The sequence below is a fragment of the Vigna unguiculata genome, chromosome 6, assembly GCF_004118075.2.
Source record: "Vigna unguiculata cultivar IT97K-499-35 chromosome 6, ASM411807v1, whole genome shotgun sequence".
NCBI lineage: Eukaryota > Viridiplantae > Streptophyta > Magnoliopsida > Fabales > Fabaceae > Vigna > Vigna unguiculata.
This window is the reverse complement of record NC_040284.1, coordinates 4,950,034-4,970,421: the sequence shown is the minus strand read 5'-3', so window position 1 is coordinate 4,970,421 and position 20,388 is coordinate 4,950,034. Positions and strand designations below refer to the sequence as shown.

The following is a 20,388-nucleotide window of genomic DNA, read 5'->3' as shown; positions in this document are numbered from 1 at the left end:
TCTTGTATATTATCTTTTAGGTTTTGCTGATTTTAATCTTATCTTAGAAGTGTTTTGTGGATTTGATCAATTTACACACCAAAAATAATATTTTTAATATATTTGTATGTTAGAAGCTCAATAAATAAAATTTTGACAAATTTTAATTAAATTAATCTTTTAAGCCCCAAAATCAATAAAAAAAATAACATTAAAGACTAAATGAGGGTTCAAATAAAAAAAATGAGAAAAATAAATAAATAAATAAAATAAATAAAAGTTAAAAATAAAAACACGTTACACTTAAACATTATGTATTTTTAAACAAAATTAGAGTTTAGTTGACTTTTTAAAAATAATAATTAAATATTTGTCACCTTAAAAAAAATTATACAATAAAAAATGTAAAATTGTTTCTTTTTATTATTTTTTTATAAAAATTAATTTTAATTTATCAATATTTTTATTTCAATAATTATAAATTCTTTCGTAGTTTATTACAAAATTTTGCTATATAGTAAAAAAAATCGACACAAATGAGTGTTACGAAAATATAAATGTAAGCATAAAAGATTATTAAAATTTATATTAAAGTTATAAACATTATATAATAGAAAACAATAATAAAAATAGTTTTTAATTAATTTTTATAATGTTATTATTATATAATAAGTATAGCTGTAAATTTTTCCAAAATGAAAAATAAAGTTACATTAAAACATATATAAAAAGTCATTATAAATATTTTTAATTTTATCCAAAAAATATATAATTATATTTATATAATGAAAATATTTTTAAAGCTTTTTATAATGGAAACTTAAAAAATTAATACATAAATATAAATATATATATATATATATATATATATAATATAAAAGAGAAAAGAAAAATCAATATTATAATAACTAGTGTAAAAATATCTACTAATATATGTACGATTTTTTTAAATATATATATATATATATATATATATATATATATATGATATTAAGTAATAATATTTTAATATCGCTAAGTGAATATATAAAAACGAAAATAAGGTAACTATATATTAAAATAATTTTTAATTTTAGAAAAATAAAATATTGTAAAGAAAAAATCTCTTTATATTATATATAATATATAATAATATATAGTAATAATATATATACTTACTCTTTATATATATATATATATATATATATATATATATATATATATATATATATATATATGGGGTTTAAATACCTTTTTGGTCCTAATTTTCGTGAGTTTTGTTTCGTTTGGTCCTCATTTTTTTGAAATATTTAAAATGGTCCTAATTTTTGTAATTTGTGTTCAATTTGGTCCTTTTTGCAGACATGCAGTTTAAATCGTTAACGGATGTGATTTTTTTAATTTTTAATTTTTTTTAATTTTAGAAAGTTGTTCACGTGTCAAGTCAGCATTGTGACACGTGGTAGTATCTCGTGGCTTATATTCAATTTGGTCCCAAATTTCGTTAATTTTATTCAATTTAGTCATAATTTTCGTTAATTTTGTTCAAATCAATCACAATTTTGCTCCTCTCCAAATTGACCAAATTTAATTTCTATGTAAGTGTTGTACTGAATCATTTAAAAAATAATGAAGAATTTTCTTTCTAATTTTATAAACAATGAAAATTTTTTCCTCTAATTTTAAACTAACTTTAACATGTACCAAAAATCACCCATATATAATAGTTCCCCTCCAAAAATATAGTTAGGTTTGGTATAAAAATAATGAAAGAAATATTTAAAATAAATGTGGATTTTAATAAAAATAAAATTTTCAATAAAATTTTTGTTAATTTTTTAAATTTGGTCATTTTTTATAGAGACAAAATTAGGACTAGGGATGGCAACGGAGTGGGGCGGGGACGGGTTTCGCTATCCCATACCCATCCCTGTAGAAAAAATTTATCCTCATCCCCATACCCAAATTCAACGCGTATCAAACTTTTGTTCTATCTTCATCCCCATGGGGTAAAGAGTATAATCTCTTACTCATACCCATACCCGTTTTCTTACTACTTCAATATCAATCTTAATTAATTTTTATAAATAAAAAAAATTACGGTAAAGAAAACATAATATTATCAAATATTCAATATTAGGAGGATGGTTTTTTCTTTGATATCAAATACTTTGAAATAAATTATAATTGTTTACATTTTATATTAGAATACTAATTAAAATCTCATGAGAACCAAAACATTTATTAAATTTGCAAACATTAATGAAACCTAATTGATAAAATTTAAAAATATTTTTTTAGAAATATAAAAGGAAAACAAATATTCAAATTAAAATATATTTTAAATGTTTGTTTATTTCAATTTTTTAAATTCTAATAGATCTCTTTTTTATGCACTAATAAAATCTATAATACATCACTTGATCAAAATGACGCAAAGAACAAATAATAAACATAATAATAAAATTTTGACATAGATCTTGTATCTTTTGAACTCCAATATAGGTTTGATGGCGATAACAAAATATTCATGACAATTACATTAAATTTTCATATTTTAGTAAATAAAAGTTATTTATACAATTATAGTGAAAAAATTACACCATGACTAATAATGAGTTAGAAAATAAAAATAATTAGATAAAATATATCCAAATAGTATTCTACTCATGATGAAAATAAACAAATAAAAATATTAAAAAATTAACAAATGTGTGTCTTAGAAACAATTTGAGATACTATTGAAGAAATAGCACAAAGAAAAACAAATGTATAATTAAGAATATGATAAGATAAAAAATACATTAGAGATCTAAGCAAACGTTTCAAATATCAAAATATATACTATATGGTTGAGAAAGAATGAAAATTATTTTAGCGAAATAAAAGAGTTATTCAAATGAAATAAAAATGAATAATTATAAGTAAATATTTTTTTTATGTTACTTAGTAAATGAAATGTTTAGACTATTAAACACTTAAATTAAGAGTATTAAACATTCTTATGTGAAAGAAAAATATACAATAATTAAAAATATTAAAAAATAATATAAATATTCAAATGTAAGACATAAATTTTTTTTAATTAACATACATCATTTTGACATAATTACATAAATGTATGATAAGATGGAAATGCAAATGAGTTTCATGATAAACGAAATAATTAGAAGAAATAAAGAATAGAATATATATATATAATTGTGAATATTTTAATAATTTAAACGGAGATGAATATTATGGTGGGGATATGTACATCTACATACTCATCCTCATACCCAATTGAAAAATCGGAGATTCCCCATTTCCATACCCATACTCCGTCAATGCAGGGAATGGGTTCGGACAATACCCACAAGGGCGAGTTTATTTGTCATCTCTAATTAGGACTGAATTGAACAAAAATAACGAAAATTAGGACTAAATTGAATAAAATTAACGAAAATTGGGATTAAATTTAAAAAAAAAAACACGAGATACTGTCACGTGTCACAATGCTAAATTGACACTTCCATTAACAATTTAAACGATTTCTGCAAAAAGAACCAAATTGAACACAAATTACAAAATTTAAGATCATTTTAAATATTTTAAAAAAATAAAAACCAAATAAAACAAAATTCACAAAAATTAGAAAAAAAAAGGTATTTAAACTTATATATTAAAAGAGAAGATCTTTTTCTTTAGTTTTCAAACTCTGGTCTCTCACTTGTGTCTATATCCTGACAATCCTCGGTAATTAGGGTTTCCATCCTCCAAGTCTGCAGTTGCAATAGCAGGGAATGGGGCGCAAAGAGAAGCCAAAATCGAAGGCAATGGAGGAGCGCGGCGATGACCATTTTACCGGCGCTTCGCCGTCACTTGTCTTCAGCAGCGACGACGACGAAGCCAACCAAGATCTCAGCCTCAAGATTGTCGAAAAAGCCATGCGAATGCGTGCAGCCAAGCACGCCGCCCCAAGCGACGACGTTTTGTCTTCGCAGACACTCGAGCTCGCTGTGGTCCGGAACGTCAGCGTTTCTGATGTGCCCAGTGCAATCGCTGATTCTGAAGTGAAGGAGAAGAAGAAAATAACTAAGTTGAAGATTGAGATTGGGGATGAAAGTGTAAGTCTTATTCCCTGTTTGGCTCATTCCATTTCTTGAGTAAAAAAGTTTGGTTTTTTTTATTTGTTGTTATTTTCATGTGAATTGAACTTTCTTTTGGTTTAATCTACAGGGACCCATACTCTCCTTATGGTTATGACATTGTTTTTGTTTTAGTCAAATAGATTCTGATTGAAGTGAAATTTGGAACAACTGATAAAAGTGGACCAATTGTTATTTGAAAATAGTGCAATTTTTCTTCTCCAAGTCTTTAATTATATGTATTGTTAATCTATTTCACTTGAAATAAAGGTTTTAAATTGCGGTTGTGGTTACAGCTTTGTCACTGATCTTGATGTTGTAAAAAAATTGTGGCTAATGCGGTAGCGAAACTGTGGTTTAGCGAAACTGTAGCGAAACCCTAAACCCTAAACTGTGGTCGTGGAGACCTCAGAAACATTGATAATGCAGCCAAAGTTGCTATTGTGGACCCATTTTTGAAACCTTGCCTATAATTTTTTTTTTCTTTTTGAAATATAATCAAATTTAAATTTCTACTTGCACAACCATGTTCATGATTATGTTTGTTTGAAAAGATGTATTCTTTTGTTTTCTTTAGGTTGTTATAGCCAATGAACAAGAGATGGAGCAGACCATCAAAGATAATGAGAATCATGAGTCTGTGGAAGGAGGTGCAGTTCAGACAGGCGACAATATGGTTCTGCGAAAGCTGCTTGTGAGTTGAAATCTTTGATCTGAAATGACATTTTTGAAAATACTACTGTCCATGAGAAAGGGGTAGTCGGGGATATATCATATCACTCTGTGTTTCTGTTCTATCAGCGGGGCCCGAGGTATTTTGATCCACCAAACAATAGTTGGGGAGCGTGTTTCAACTGTGGCGAGGAAGGTCATGCTGCTGTGAACTGTTCAGTGGCAAAGCGGAAGAAGCCATGCTATGTTTGTGGTGTTTTGGGACACAATGCAAAACAATGTACTAAAGTATGTCTTATTACCAATTTCCATCTTTTTATTGGTATATGAATGTTATTGAAATTTGTATTATGCTCCTGCAGACAAAAGATTGCTTTATCTGTAAGAAAGGTGGTCACCGTGCTAGAGACTGCCCGGAGAAGCATGCAAGTACTCCCGGAACCATTGCAATTTGCTTAAAGTGTGGAAATTCTGGGCATGATATGTTTGGATGCAAGAATGATTATTCATTGGATGATCTTCAGGTTGTTCTGTTCATTCTCCTACTTTTCTGGCAAATTTGGGAAATTTTTTGGTTCAATTTGCTTAAAAATAGTGACTCGCATTGTATGTGAATTGCAAAGTCACTGAGTGTTTGATTCTTTGTTCTGTTAAATTAGGAAATTCAATGTTATGTCTGCAAGAAACTTGGCCACTTGTGCTGTGTCAATTCTGATGATGCAACACCAGGAGAAATTTCTTGTTACAAATGTGGTCGGTTGGGTCATACTGGTTTGGTAAGTTTTACTTAAAGGCTTATTGATCTTGCCTGATGACCTCTTGCATAATCTACGCTACTCTTCCTGTGTGACTCTCCTTAGTTGGGGGACTTTGTTTGATTGTTTCTTTCTTTCTTCGTAATTGTCATCATTTTAATACTAGACCTGCCAGAATGCTTGCAAGATTATTTTTTTAATGGAAATAAACGTGCAAAAAGTTAAAATAGCCTGAAAATATTCAATCATTACTTTTGAAATTACTTGTTAACATGACCAAAAGCCACTACATGAAGGAATGAATCACTGTCCCAAACCTAAAACATCAATGATATCCTTATTGAACTTTCTTTTCAACCTTCAAAATCTGAAGTTGTCCTTTCATTCTTTTAATAGAAATTTTCATGCCTAGGTAACCAAAGGAGACTCTCAAGTCTTAAGCTATAGCACTTGATGATATATGATTGTTGGAGTAGGGACAAATGATCTTATATACTGTCTGTCTCATCTAAAAGCAGCAATGGCTCCTGGTTTTGAGCACTTTGCAGAGCTCAGAAAATGGAAGATTACAAAAAGCTGCCCCAAGACTTCCAGTTAGATATTTCTAAAATAAAAAGATGGCACATCATACACTCAGACCTGATTCATGTGCACTTTGTAATCACCACAAAATATTCCATTCTTATATTTACTAAACAGTGTCTATGTCTGGAGTGTACAGGAAAAGGTCCAAAAAATACTTGGTTACTGGTGACCTTCTCTTGTTAGATCTATGGTTCAATAGCATTATTAAACGATAGTTAAATCTGTAGTTGACTGAATGTCATTTTGAAGAACATTTAGGGGATTATTGTGATTAACACATGCATATTTCTGTGGCCTTGTTAAAAAACTTCCAGTTGTTTTTAAACATGAAATATTTTCAGTTCTTGAAACTTAAGATTATGGCTAGCATATCTAAATTTGTGTTAATTGATGCAGGCATGTTCAAGGTTGCAGGATGAGATTGCAAGTGGAGCGACACCTAGTTCATGCTTCAAATGTGGTGAAGAAGGGCATTTTGCCCGGGAGTGCACAAGTGCTGTAAAGGTACATTTTAGGATATTTTATTGTCCCATTATTGTTTCTTTAATTTATTACAGCTGTTTACCTTTTGTTTTTATTGTTGGTCTGAGTATCTTGTGGCTTAGACTAAGTAGTTTTTTGGGTGCTGTGCTTTCCTCTGCAGACAGTAAAGAGGAGTCGTGACTCATCACGCACAAAAGATAAAAGATCCCATAAAGAAAATGATTACATAGGAAATAGATCAGCACCTAATGATATGGATGTAGCTCGCAGAAAGAAACGATCTCCTACGGAAGAGAGAGGAGGCTTTTCTCTTCCCAAGAAATCAAAGAGTAGAGGTGGCTGGATGCAGGAGCATCCTGACGAAGAAAGAGGCTTTACAACTCCAAAGAAATCCAAGAGTAGAGGTGGGTGGACAACGGAGCATCCGGCGGAACATAAAGGCTATACAACTCCTAAGAAATCCAGGAGTAGAGGTGACTGGAGCACCGAGCATCCTGAAGAATTCTTTCCTCCCATGGCAATGAGGAACAGCTATAGGTTTTCAGGGTCACCATATTCCAGAAGCACTACAATTCATTCCTTCGGTAGTGGAAGTCATACTCCAGGTTATAAATCTTCCAAGGTGTGGACTGGTCATGATGGAACCCCTATGTCCCAAGGTTCAGCTTGGTCAAATCATCATAGGTTTTCAGCGTCTAGGTTTGGAAATTCTAGTAGTGGTGGGTATGGTAGGAATTACAGCCGGTGGTAGTGATCGTGCATACTGGATTATGTCCTTTGCCATTCCTTTTGTAAACTTGTAAAACAACGACCGCAAGTTTTCTAACTCATTAATTTTCCGTTCAGTCACTTGTTCTATGTTTTACTGTGATAATTCTTTCAAATTTATGGATGTGTTTAAGTGTGCAACCCGTGAACTTCATTATTGTTTGTACCACACGTCCTGTCAAGGGGAAAAGTATACTACGATTTGAACGTAGTACCTTTTGCTCTTCTATAGTTATATTTTGAATAGAGCAAATTAAGGCATGTTGTAGCAATAAACTTTTATTTACAAAAGCTAATTCCAGCATCGTCGTATTCTTTTTTCGCATGTCGTGTGTAGAGGTTAACTGATTCGATGGGAATTTCAGGCTTATTAGGATGCTTGCAATTGATTTTGAAGTCATATTTTTACTTAATACTAATGTATGAAGACGGACTATCTATTATAATTGTTTTTCGTTTACATAGTTATCTTTTATAATTTAGAATAGTGTTGCAGTAGCTGCATTTGTATTTGTGATAACTGATGTACTGTTTGTAATGACTTTTTTTTGAAGTATGTAGTAAATTGTCTTGTGTGTACAAAAAAGGTGGACTTGCCTAATGGTGCTCTATACTAAAACAATTGGAAAGGTGCTTGAAATAGATTTACGAGATTTTTTCTTTCATCTTTTATAAAATACAATTATTCCAATACTTCAGACTATTTTTTAACGCATTAGCTTATTAACATATCTTTTAGAAATGATATACAAATAAATACTTTACTTTTGTCTTCTTATTACTTTTTATTTGGTCAACTAATTTCGACTTTCGGTTCAAATTGACTTGTTTAAATATTTAGTTCGTCTTTCAGTTCGACGTTCGGCTTATTCTTTGGTTCGAGTAAGCATGACTCGACCTTCAATTCAAACGGAGTCATTTTTACCTTGTGTCCAACTTGATTCGATTTTTTGGATTTGTGGACTTTTCTTGTTCTAAGAAATTTCACAACTTGAAAAATTTCAATTTTCTTATTTCTTTTAGTGAATTTCAAACTATTATTTTATTTATATAAAATACATTCTTAAAATTTCTCAATTTGTATTTACTTTTCACTTTCTAATCCATATATGTCATTCTTCTTGAAAGAATTTCAAATTCTTCAAATAAATAAATTACTTTATTAAAATTTTTTATCCAAAATACCATAATGAAAAACATTGTCAAACATACTCATTGTAGATGAATGTAAACACTTTTAGAAAAAGAAATTAAAATTGAAAATTGAAAATTAAAATAATTTATATATAATTTAATTTGTAATAATTTTTATTGTTCTAAAAATCAAATTTTTTAATTTATATATACGTCTAATTTAGTTTGTAAAAAGTTTATTATTCACTTTGTTTCTTTATTTATAAGTGTTCATGGATAACTTTTCCCATGTCTTTTGTGTTGTTTTGAATGTGTTTACCACACCATTTGATCTCACCAACGGTTAGTTGATTTATTCTTGAAAAATCTTTCAATACTTAAAACTCCATGGCCATAATCTAACTTCCTTTTGCAATTTGTTATCGTGAGGAGCTACTTTTCTTATTTAACCATATTTTTTTTTGCATGTTGAGTAAATTCTTTAGCGATTATGACATATGAAGCATTAAATTAACCATGAGGACAATGCAATTATATGATAACATAAGCTTTCAAGACACCTGTATTATCTTAAAATAAAGACCAATTATTAAATCCAATTACTTCTTGAAGATTAATCCAAGTGTAGTGTATCATAGTCTTAACATTAAGCAGAAAGAATATCCCAAAACATGGCTTCTTTGATGCGTCAGAAATTGTTCTCAATTCTTATGTTTTACTTACTTGGCACCCTTAACATTTTACCAACTGAAACAGCCTCAACTTTCAGGCACTACAATTGCACACAGAAGCCAAAGTTTAGTCCCAAAAGTAGTTACCAATTCAACCTGAATAAACTCTTATCTAAACTTGAATCCAAAGTTAACAGCACCAACTATTACTACACCACAGTAAGTGGAAGAAACAAACAAGACACTGTCTATGGCCTCTTCATGTGCAATGGATACATGGAGAAATGTGGAGAATGTGTGAATACTTCAATCCAGACACTTAAATCAAAGTGTATCTTCAACAAAGAGGCTATAATTTGGACTCATGAATGCTTGGTTCGCTACACAAACATGTTTTTCTTCAACACTACTAAGAAATCGCCATCATGGTGTGTTAAGAACAGTGAGGATTATGAGGGGGAATTGGATATTTTCAACAGAATGCTGAGTTCCTTGATGAAGGATCTTCTGACTGAAGCCATTGAAGCTCCAATGGGTTCTGTTAAGTTTGCTGTGAAGAAAAAAAGTATCTCTCAGGAGAAGCACTTTTTTGGCTTTGCTCAGTGCGTGCCATACCTCTCCAAGGAAAATTGCAGGAAGTGCCTTAGGGATGCCATGGATTTTCTTCAAACATGTGCAAGAGGCAAGATAGGAGGAAGAGTTATATATCCAAGCTGTATTGTTAGATATGATCATTATCTGTTTTTCCCACTTCCTAGAGGTTGAATCATACTTTAATTATGTGTATCCTTTGTTTAACATATTTCAGAGAAATAGTTACTTATGTTGACACTAATCATCTCTATTGCAGGAAAAAGAAAGAATCTGGGAGTAATTGCATCAATCATATTTTTTCATGGCCTTGTTCCAGTCATTGTTTTGTTTTTTGTTTGCTATTTGTTGCACAGGGAGTTAAGGAAGGATCTCAAGCACCGAAAAGGAAATTGTAACAATCTTCATTTCTGTGATCATGTTATTCACTGAACTACTGATTTATAGCTAACATTACTTTTGGTTTAGGTGGGGAAGAGATTTCAACAGAATTGAACTCTCTGCAATTTGAATTGAGTACTATTCAAGAAGCAACAAACAAGTTTTCTGATGATAACAAGATAGGGGAAGGTGGTTTTGGAGCAGTGTACAAGGTTGCTAACTTATGTTTTGTGTTAAACTGTAATTGAGAAATTTTGCTGTAATGTTCAATTTAAGGTTTGTTAATAGCATGTATATTGCAGGGTGTGTTTTCAAATGGACTTGAAATAGCAGTAAAGAGGCTAAAGAAAAATTCCAGTCAAGGAGCTACAGAATTCAAGAAAGAGGTGTTGCTAATTTCCAAACTTCAACACAGAAATCTTGTTAGACTGTTAGGATTTTGCGTTCAAAGGAATGAGAAGATACTCATTTATGAGTTTGTGCACAACGAAAGCCTTGATTACTATCTGTTCAGTATGATACTTTAAACCTTATCTTTTGTCTTTTCTTCACTTGCAATTTGATCAATGCGTTTTCTTTTTCAGACATTTCTGATCATTAAAAATGGTTTTGTCTCATGTTTTTACTTTCACAGGCCCTCAAAATCATAGGAAATTAAGTTGGTCCGAACGTTACGAGATTATAAGAGGAATTGCACGAGGAATTCTCTATCTTCACGAGGATTCTCATCTTAACATTATACACTGTGATCTTAAACCTAGTAACATTTTGTTAGACAACAAAATGAACGCAAAGATATCAGATTTTGGATTAGCAAGGATTATTTCCATCGATCAAATGCAAGGGAATACAAGTATAATTTCTGGAACATAGTAAGTTTTGATGCTGACAAACTTTGTTCTCAAACAACACAAAGGAATTGTTTGGTTTCAGATATATTTATTATTGTTTTGCAGTGGCTACATGTCTCCTGAATATGCAATGCTTGGTCAATTTTCTATGAAATCTGATGTTTTTAGTTTTGGAGTTATAATTCTTGAAATCATCAGTGGAAAGAGAAACGTTGATGGGAACGGAAAAGATTTGGATGATCTCTTGAGCCATGTGAGTATCTTAGTATTAGATTCCAAGAGAAATATCAGTAACAGGTTATTCAACATATTTTAGCATACTTCTATACATTGAATGAGAATCATGAATCATCAGATATTATAAAAATTATAGGAATGTTAAGAAGTAGAATTTAAATCTAACTTAACTTTACAACACTTACTTTTTAAGTCAGGTTTGTACTCATTTATAATCAACTGGTCTTATTACTTGTCTAATGTGGGAATCAAACATATATGATGATTTTTATTCATGATTTTGTAATTTCTCAAAAGATTTAACTAATAAGGAGTGTTTTGTGAACATGTTAAAGGGGACTCATGATGGAAAGAGATAAATGAGCATGTATTTGGCATGTTAATTGCAGGCTTGGAAGAAGTGGAAGAAAAACAGAGTACTTGAATTGTTGGATCCCTCATTACAACACTCCTTTTCTGAAACAGAAATCAATAAGTGTGTACAAATTGGTTTATTATGTGTGCAAGGAAACCCAGATCAGAGGCCTATCATGGCAAAAATTGCTTTCTATTTTAGCTGTGATCAACTTGGGAAACTGCCTTTACCACAAGAACCAGCATTTTTCATGCGTGGAAAAACAGAAACCAAGGATTTCTAATTATCTGATTCAAGTTTATTCAGCAACATTAGTTATCTGTTGCTGAAAATATTACAATTAAGGATCATTTTTTTTTTTTGTAGTATGTTTGGGTGTATCTATATATACTTTGTGTGTTTATTTTGTTAACATTTTGTAACAACAAAATATTCAACACTAATTTGCTTATATTAGTGTATGTTTTAACCTTCATGTGTACATTCACTTAGGAACTGTTTTGATGCCAAAAAATTTTCTACTTTTTTGTAATGTAAAGTTTGCACTAGTGGGAGTTCCTTCGAATCTCCTAAAGGAAAATTCGTCAAAATTTGAGCCTCCAAACACATGCTGAGTTTTTGTTTTTTTATTTTAAGATTCCTCTGTATTATACCAAAATTCATGTGCCCAAGTTCAAAAAAAAGTTGAGGAATTATATAATTTGCAGCAAGACAATAAGGAATATGATAAAACTAAAAAAAAGAAACGAGTAAAGTAAAGATGATAAGGTAAGTCAATTTGTTGATTTGGTTCTTCCCACATTCGGTTCATTAAAAATAAGCTGAAGAGAATTTATATGGTTTATGAGTTTGTGGACAGACTCACATAAATTAAAAAAATAAAATCTTTTTTAATTTCTTTCAATATCAAATTTGAGTATTTTATAAAAACATGAATTTAACGTAAATATAACAATTACAAGAAAAAAGTTATGGGTTAATTATTTATTGTTTATTGCAAATAAAATATGAGCATGTTATGAACAAAATATATTAAATTAGATCAAAAATCAAATTTAGATTTTTAGTTATAAATATATGATATTGATGAAATAAAGAAAAATAATATTTAGTTATATTGAATACAAAAATGCTCAAAGGTCATAATGTTTCTTGTTGCTTCAATTTTTCATATCCAAATAGAGACACTTCATCTAGAAATGACGTGTTTATGCCCTTTGAGATAACATAAGATAAATGATTTGATTATTATTATTATTATTGAGAGCATTTGATATACAATATGCTTTTTCATGAGAATGAATAGTTCTAAAAGATATTGTGTTTGATTATTTTACCTTGCTTATGGATTAATTAGATCGACTATTCAAGTTTCAACACTGACTTGAGATTGAGTTTTCTATTCTAAAAAATTCAACTTGATGGTAAAATATTGATAATCTCACGTGATAAGTATGAAATATTCAAGTGTTGATACCAAGTAAATTTGATATTGAGAGATTATGTATATTTAATAAATAAAAAACCATTCTAAAGGTCGGAATATTTAAGTTTCAATCATAAACTGTAATTACAAATTATCATATTTTCTTGGGTATTTAACTATTTATTACGCAATTTCTATAACTTTTGTATGTCTTGTTATAAATGTTTGGTTTATTTATAAAGTGTGTTTAATTTCTTATGATAATGTAAAATAATAAAATTATTATTATTTTCTAAAACTAAATATAAATATTTTGTAATTTTATTGTAAATAATTTTTATTTATTTTAAAGGTAATTTCATAATTAAAAAAATATTTAAGTTTGAAAAGATACTCAAATCTAAAAAAAAAGGCTTAAATTTAAAGTAATAGTCACTTAAAAGATAAAATTGATAAAATAATTATTTTATTTTAAGAAAAACCTCTTTTATATTTATATAGATATAGATGGTGTAACTTTTTTTCAAGAATGTTAGAAATTTTTATTTTATATTTGAATATTTTTAATTTAAATAATATATTAAGGTAACTTAAGAATGAAATTTTAATTAATGACACAAATGCATACAAATTATAAAGCTTGTGTATTAAATAACAAAAATACATGATGTATATGTTGTAGCTTTAACATAAGATTTTAGACAAATTAACTAAAACTCGATTACATCCAATAGATAATTTAAGTACTTTTTAAATTGATATTTGTTTATTTACTTTTAAACGCAACTGAAGATAACAAAAACATGTATGAATACGTCCAGTAGCGCACCTTTGAAGTATTGTTTCAATTGATATTTGTTTATTGACTTAAAACATATCTGAAGTAGTGGTACACAAACAAAGACTTTTCATGTTACAACCAGACAAGAATAGAAAGCGAATCACCAACCTCAACCTTTCCAATTGAAGGATAAATTGTCTAAATGATACACTGTATTAACAATGTGAGTGAGCTTCATTCACCATCATGTCCAAGTAAAACAAAAATACAAAGAAGCAGTCTGTGGAAGGATATTTGCTACTCATCTTCCTCGGGATCAAAATCCTTAACCTTCACATCTGCATCTTCCCCATACTGGATGCAGTTGTCAATTTGCCCCAGCACATATTGTATACTGTAGATACAAGAATCCAACAAAAAGCATATAAAACAAAAATAGGTTAGATAGAAGAAGCATACAAAATAGGTAACAAATGGAAAGGAAATGGTACGTGAGACTGGCAATGGGCTATATAAGGATAATAAGGAGAGTGAGTGATTCCTGCAGTTTGACAATGTTATTTTACCACAACATTACTATATGCTATATTGTTACGAATTAAATTTATTGTTATAATAAATTTTAAGATAATGAATTGTTATAAAAAATGTATTTTTCTTCAAAAAGACAGTTGAAAATGGGAAAATAAGTTTGAATTCAAGAACACAACACAATACCAAGTTAGCATGTCAATTCCAGAGTACACCATACTTCATATATCTCATGAAGACAAGCAAGTCTATTTTCTTAAGCAATGAGACTTATTATTCTTCCCCCAACTCACTATTCAAACTGTATGTTCTATTCGTTTCAACCATTATACTACAGAGGCAAGCTCTAATACAAAATCAAGTCAAAGTTCGTTTATCTCATAGCCTGCAAGGCTGCAACGATTTGCCAACTAACAGTCATCCAACAGCTCTGGAAGCACAAGCTACAAGAGCCATAATTTGAGTTCATCTGATAGGAATCAGTTCCTATCTAATAAAACTGACTTGTATTGATTGAGAAAAGAAGAAAATATAACAAACACATAAGAAACTGCTACAAGTAATCTAGATATTCTCTTTATGACATATCTATATCTATACTTTCTGTCTGAATAATTAACATTCACTCCACTGACCAGTGCCTCATCTGAACAACGTCAAGCTTAAGCCTTTTGCCAAGGAAAACAGGTGTAATGTAATATCTAAACTGATATTACACGTTCTTCTCACCCAAGCTCCCTTTACTGTAAGGAAAGCTCTCACAAACTCTTACGTGTCACCAAACACACTACTCCAACACTCACTCACAACTTCACAACTTCAAAGGAAGATTGTAGAAGATACAGAAAACTAGAGAACTTCTCATTATTCCCTAAAAAGCATATACAAGACCTATATATAATTCTAGTTTCAACAAGAAACCAGAATTAACTAAACAGAATTATTAAATTCTTTTAAAAAGGTTGTTATTACAACAGGTATTACATGTAAACTAGGGCCGTCTTGGCCAATGAACCTCCAGTTGGTCCATGGTGCTATCATCAACTATTATAGTTTAATTTATGTCATTCTATCATTTTTCTTTTTACCATAGAAATAATTTACACCTGTTTCAGTTCATACCATTCAAAACTAATATTTCAGCTTTCAGCATCACACCCATGGTAGATATATCCAATACCAGTCTATGATGCACACAGCCACGAGCAAAATTATATCCGCTATATGCCAACTATATAAATATAAGATTATTCAAGAAATGAACCGTAGCTAGGATATGCAAGGAAAAGAAAGAGAGAAGCATACCTTTTTTCCTTCCTCAAGTCTAGTGGTATAAAACTCACCATGCTATAGTTATTAACCTGTTCAGAAGGAGGAAATAAATAAAAAAAATGATAGAATAGAAACAAAGTGCTGTGACAGTTCAATAGTGACTGATTGTCCCATGAAGATATATGGGAATTGGTTAAGAAGAACCAATTCCCATAATTTTTGTTGAAGATTCCCAAAGGAAACGCAAATTTCATATATATATATATATATATATATTGAAGGGATTGATAAGTGTACAGTGACTAGAAACAGCAAGATTGGGTTAGTTTAGTAGACCGGCCCCATATTTGGAAATAAAATGCATTTAAATAATAACACAGGTGGCCTATCTGAACCTCATGAGTATGATTGCATTTAAACAAAATATGATATTTAAAAAAGGAACATCAGCCCAATAATCTTGCCCAGAAATTCAATGACAATTCATGCTTTCTTAACATCACCCAAGTATTACTTTTACAATTCTAATAATATAGCTATCTATGTTCAATGTTCCTTGGTAGTAGTCCAACATTCTTCACAAACCCAGCACGCATATGATGGAAGTGTAAATTGCTATCAAATTGTGAAAATATAACATGACATGGTATATAACCCAGACATTAATAAACGGTTTAACATTGAAAACCAACAAGTACACATTACATTAACTTTAATATTATTGGGAAAGGAGGAAAATGGAATAACTTCCATAAAATCATAGATGACCTACCAATTCAATCAAAGCTTTATTCAGCTTAGCATACTGAGGACCCATCCGTTGATTCAATTCAGACAGTAAAAAGGTGGGCTCTGGATCCAAAAAACTAAGCGCAAAAGTATATTAAAATTTGAATGAATGAATATGAAAATATGAAAACAAATTTGGGAAAGAAAATTTAGTGATTACTCATCAAGATATTTCTTGTTAGTCACGAGGTCCATCTTTGAGAGGATATTAACATGAGGTAGTTCAAGTTGAACCATCGCAGAAAGGCATGCCATGCATCCACTTATAAATTTGGTTACATCTGTCATGAACTGGAAACAATTTAAAATAGTCAGTCAACAAACACGGTAGTTCAAATAAACAAACAGCTGCAAACCTAAAGATATACGAGAAAGCCAAAAGCTTAAAAGAAAATATGCATTCAGCAAACTACCACAAACCTGAGAATCAAGTACGTAAACAGCACAAACACTAAAATTTTTCCGTTTCAGATGTTCCACAAAATTCTTAAGCACCGGAACATGGGAATAAAGTTCTATCTGACCTGCAAAACATTACAAGGTAAAGCTAATTTATCACAACTTGTCAAAACAACTGTAATATAGACTTCAACATTACAGAAACTGGCCATACTACCGTTCTGTTGTAAAAGAACAAAATTAAAGTAGCTCATTATACCACCCCTTCTGATTTGTGGCCTTCCATATATGTTATTGCATTTTATAACTATAACAATATTATCACCACCTCATAATCACAATATCCTCCAAAAACTTTAAATATCAAACTTTCGCTACTAAAACATAAATAAATAACAAAAAAGGTAGAGAAGAGAGCCTGAATACCAGGGCAGTCAAAAACCAAGTAATCGTCATCTAAATAATTGTCCAATTCCTCAGTAAGCCAATCATCCAGGTTATCCTCAAGGTGCCTAAATATAATTATTAAGGCAACCAAATCTTAAATCCAATTTTTAAAACAGCACAAAATCTAACATGGGTACTCATGGAGATAAACTGTACTGCTAAACATAATTGAGGAAAAAGGATACTCCATGCAGTAAACAAGACCACCATTAGGACCCAATCCCAGCTCCTCCATAACATCATCCAGAGAAATGAGTTCCCTAATATCTGCCAGCATTGCAGCCCACAAAAGTCAAGCTCCAAGGATAACAAAAATCCAAACCCTCAAAAGAAATAACCACATAATAACACACTTTATTTACCCATTGCAACAGGATAGTCAAAATTTTCAGCAGCAGGATCAAGGTTCACAACATGAATCGTTCGCCGCGAAGCCACACAGTGTTCATACAAACTCGAGCAATAGGTAGACTGATTGCACAAAAAGCAAGACACACAGATAATTGTATTTTTGTTAAATAGCAAGTTTAAAACTTCGGTATGTGGTTTAAGTCAGCAAATTCTGTGAAAGCAATAGAATTACCTTGCCACTACCAGCAGGACCTATGACAAGTTGCGCATAACCCATGATGGTAACCTAGCTGCAAGGAGGTTTCAGAAAGTACAGAGGAAATTGACTGCCCGAAAGGAAGCGAGAACTGCAACAGTAATGTAAGCAGTACACCAAACCGCAACGGCCAACAGCAAATTCACCACATCACTGTAGGCCATACACCACACACTACTACAAAACCTGAACACACCAAATATCAAACGGAAAAAAGAGTAAAATGTTAAAAAAAAAAAAAAGTAGCCTCATTTCAACTTTGTGGTTCTCTCTAATTCCTTTAGCAGTGAAAAATGCTAAGTATTAAGGTTGTTGGGTTTTCTGATCGATTGCAATTATGGTTATCAAACTCGCTAGTTAACTCGGACGAGGAGATTACGTTTCTACACATAGCTTCCGAGTCAACTCGGAAGCAAAATCGATTTTGATGTAAACTAGCTAGAATCGGTGAAGAAAACTCACTGATTAGGGGATTAGGTTTCTACTCTTGTTCTTCTGCTGCCCCGCACTGGTTCGTTCCTTCTTTTGAACCGCTCGCCGTCGAGTCTCAGACTGTCGCCCTCGGTCGTCGTCGTCGCACGCCCTCGTCGTCGTCGCAAGCCCTCGCCGTCGGCAGGTTGAGGGTAGAAGCTGCGCGAGGTTGGATGGAGAAAGAGAGACCACTCCTCCTGCACTGTTTCGCTTCGTGTAAGTGGTGGGGAGCGTGGGATTTTAATTGGATTTAATCGCTCTCCATTACACTAATTCCATTTACGGAACAAATGATATTATATTATTTATAATATATTATTTTTATTACCTTTAAAAATTAGGAATTAGAAATTAATTTTATGAGAAGAAATAAGGTGTAGGGTTTCACTTTATAAGAGAAATAGAATTTTACGGTGTTAGAAGAGAGATAATATAATATGTATTAAGCTTAAATAATCATTTTCTTATAGTTTTAGTTAAGTTTTTTCAATTTAATCATATTTTAGGAATTGTGTTTAATTTGATCTTAAATTTCCGAAATATGGTTCAATTAAATCATTTTACTTAATTCTGTTATAATAGAAAACATAACATTGTATATGGTAGTTTGTTCATGCGACATGGTATATTATAGATTGACGTAGCTCTTTTGATGTGTATACAACAGAAGTTGAACTTGAAAGGAGATATGATTTTCATTTGTATACATGTGAAGCAATTAAGGGTTTATTCTACTTGAAGAATATAGTTGTCATCCTCCTTAAGTTCTAAGGGTGTGTTCCTTTGATAGGATGGATATGGGGGAGAGTGTGAAGATGAATTTGTGTAGATTTTGGTGGATGAATTTTTGTGTTTTTTTGAGTGGATTTAGAGGTTAAAGTGAGTAGATTTGGAGATAAATTTTATGAAAGTTAGTGAAAGATTTGATTGATGTGATAAATAAAATAAATTGTAAAAATAGATAGAATTAGAAAGTTACCAAAATACCCTTAACAAAAAAAGAGAATGATTTTGTAATTTGATGTTATAAAAATAATTATAATTAATTAATACGAATTAAAAAAATATTAAACGGTTACGTATATTTATATATAATTGTTCTGGTTCAGAAAAATGCGAGATAATTCCTCACCAAAACAAGAAGAAAGTTTTATGACTTATTTAGGCCAAAAAAAACTCTGTCCCTTGACCATGGGAGTAACTCTCTTATTTATATCATAACCAGTTACAAAATATTGATCCCCAAGATTCACCAAATAATAACTAAAAAAGCACTTATTATCTAATTTCTAAAATATTTCCTAAAAATAACCACCTCCCTCATAAACGAAATTATCCTCTATCTTTTACACCCAAAATATTTACAAAATACAACAACCACCCCACTAATCCCAAAAATATCGCCAGATGTAAAACTGACCAATGTGTTCTCTCTCGCCATAATACCGAGGCTAAATACCGAGATACCAGCTTCTCCTACTCGGTTTGACTCCAACTCCCCTTAACATAATATCCGCACTCGGTACCTTGCCGATACGACGCCCCCTCCTCCTCTCAACTTTAAACCGACTTCCTCTGGTCCAGGACATAGCTCTCCAAATTGTGCACGATCTCGGCCTTAGGACGAAGAGAGCAGAATTTGTCTTGTCACTCCTGTCTTTCACTAATTCCCGTAAAATCATCATTACTCCCTGCAGTTACGCGTCCACACGTAACGTATCTGCCGTTACTCCCTACATCCACGCCCCCACGTGTAAATCATCCAACGGTTACTCTTTCAACATTCCCCTTTTGAATACCAAACGACGCTTATTTCCCCCTCTTTCAACTCCCTCCATTAGCCATTTCCTCACTCCCTCACATTCACCTCATTTTTCACTCAAACTTTCCACCTCCCTCGTCTTGCTCAACCGCCATTTTCTTTCTCCAGGTACCTCCTCTTTTCCTCTTTTCAAGTTTTTACAACTGCATTTTCTGGTTCTTTGCTCTGGTTTCTTATACATTATTTGTGTGTATTGTGTTTTAGCTTGCACCCTGCACCTTCTTTTTTTTCAATCACCCTAACTTATTTCAAGAAAAACCCTTTCTTTGGTATAG

At 31.1% G+C, this 20,388-nt stretch overlaps 3 protein-coding genes across 4 annotated transcripts; 2 read left to right on the top strand and 1 right to left on the bottom strand.

The window, feature by feature from the left end:
- The first annotated feature begins 3,646 nt into the window (after positions 1-3,646).
- On the top strand, positions 3,647-7,489 carry LOC114188658 (zinc finger CCHC domain-containing protein 7-like). Its single transcript, XM_028077234.1, has 7 exons — positions 3,647-4,064; positions 4,663-4,779; positions 4,887-5,045; positions 5,120-5,281; positions 5,417-5,533; positions 6,494-6,601; positions 6,741-7,489. The coding sequence occupies exons 1-7, from the start codon at positions 3,741-3,743 to the stop codon at positions 7,329-7,331; spliced, it is 1,578 nt and encodes a 525-aa protein (XP_027933035.1). The 5' UTR covers positions 3,647-3,740; the 3' UTR covers positions 7,332-7,489.
- A 1,664-nt stretch (positions 7,490-9,153) lies between these two features.
- Positions 9,154-20,388, top strand: LOC114188319 (cysteine-rich receptor-like protein kinase 25). Its single transcript, XM_028076916.1, has 8 exons — positions 9,154-9,913; positions 10,004-10,138; positions 10,192-10,337; positions 10,428-10,638; positions 10,760-10,997; positions 11,082-11,229; positions 11,603-11,843; positions 20,357-20,388. The coding sequence occupies exons 1-8, from the start codon at positions 9,154-9,156 to the stop codon at positions 20,386-20,388; spliced, it is 1,911 nt and encodes a 636-aa protein (XP_027932717.1).
- Positions 13,832-18,538, bottom strand: LOC114188675 (GPN-loop GTPase 3-like). Of its 2 annotated transcripts, none has more exons than XM_028077262.1 (10): positions 18,283-18,537; positions 17,797-18,006; positions 17,576-17,684; positions 17,399-17,480; positions 17,193-17,278; positions 16,788-16,891; positions 16,528-16,658; positions 16,351-16,444; positions 15,612-15,667; positions 13,832-14,169 (listed from the first exon to the last, which is right to left on the bottom strand). In XM_028077262.1, exons 2-10 carry the CDS (start codon positions 17,839-17,841, stop codon positions 14,073-14,075), a joined length of 804 nt encoding a protein of 267 aa, XP_027933063.1. In that variant the 5' UTR covers positions 17,842-18,006; positions 18,283-18,537; the 3' UTR covers positions 13,832-14,072. The 2 variants fall into 2 exon arrangements, with proteins under 2 accessions (XP_027933063.1, XP_027933064.1); XM_028077263.1 differs by having other exon boundaries at positions 13,838-14,169; positions 17,797-17,854; positions 18,283-18,538.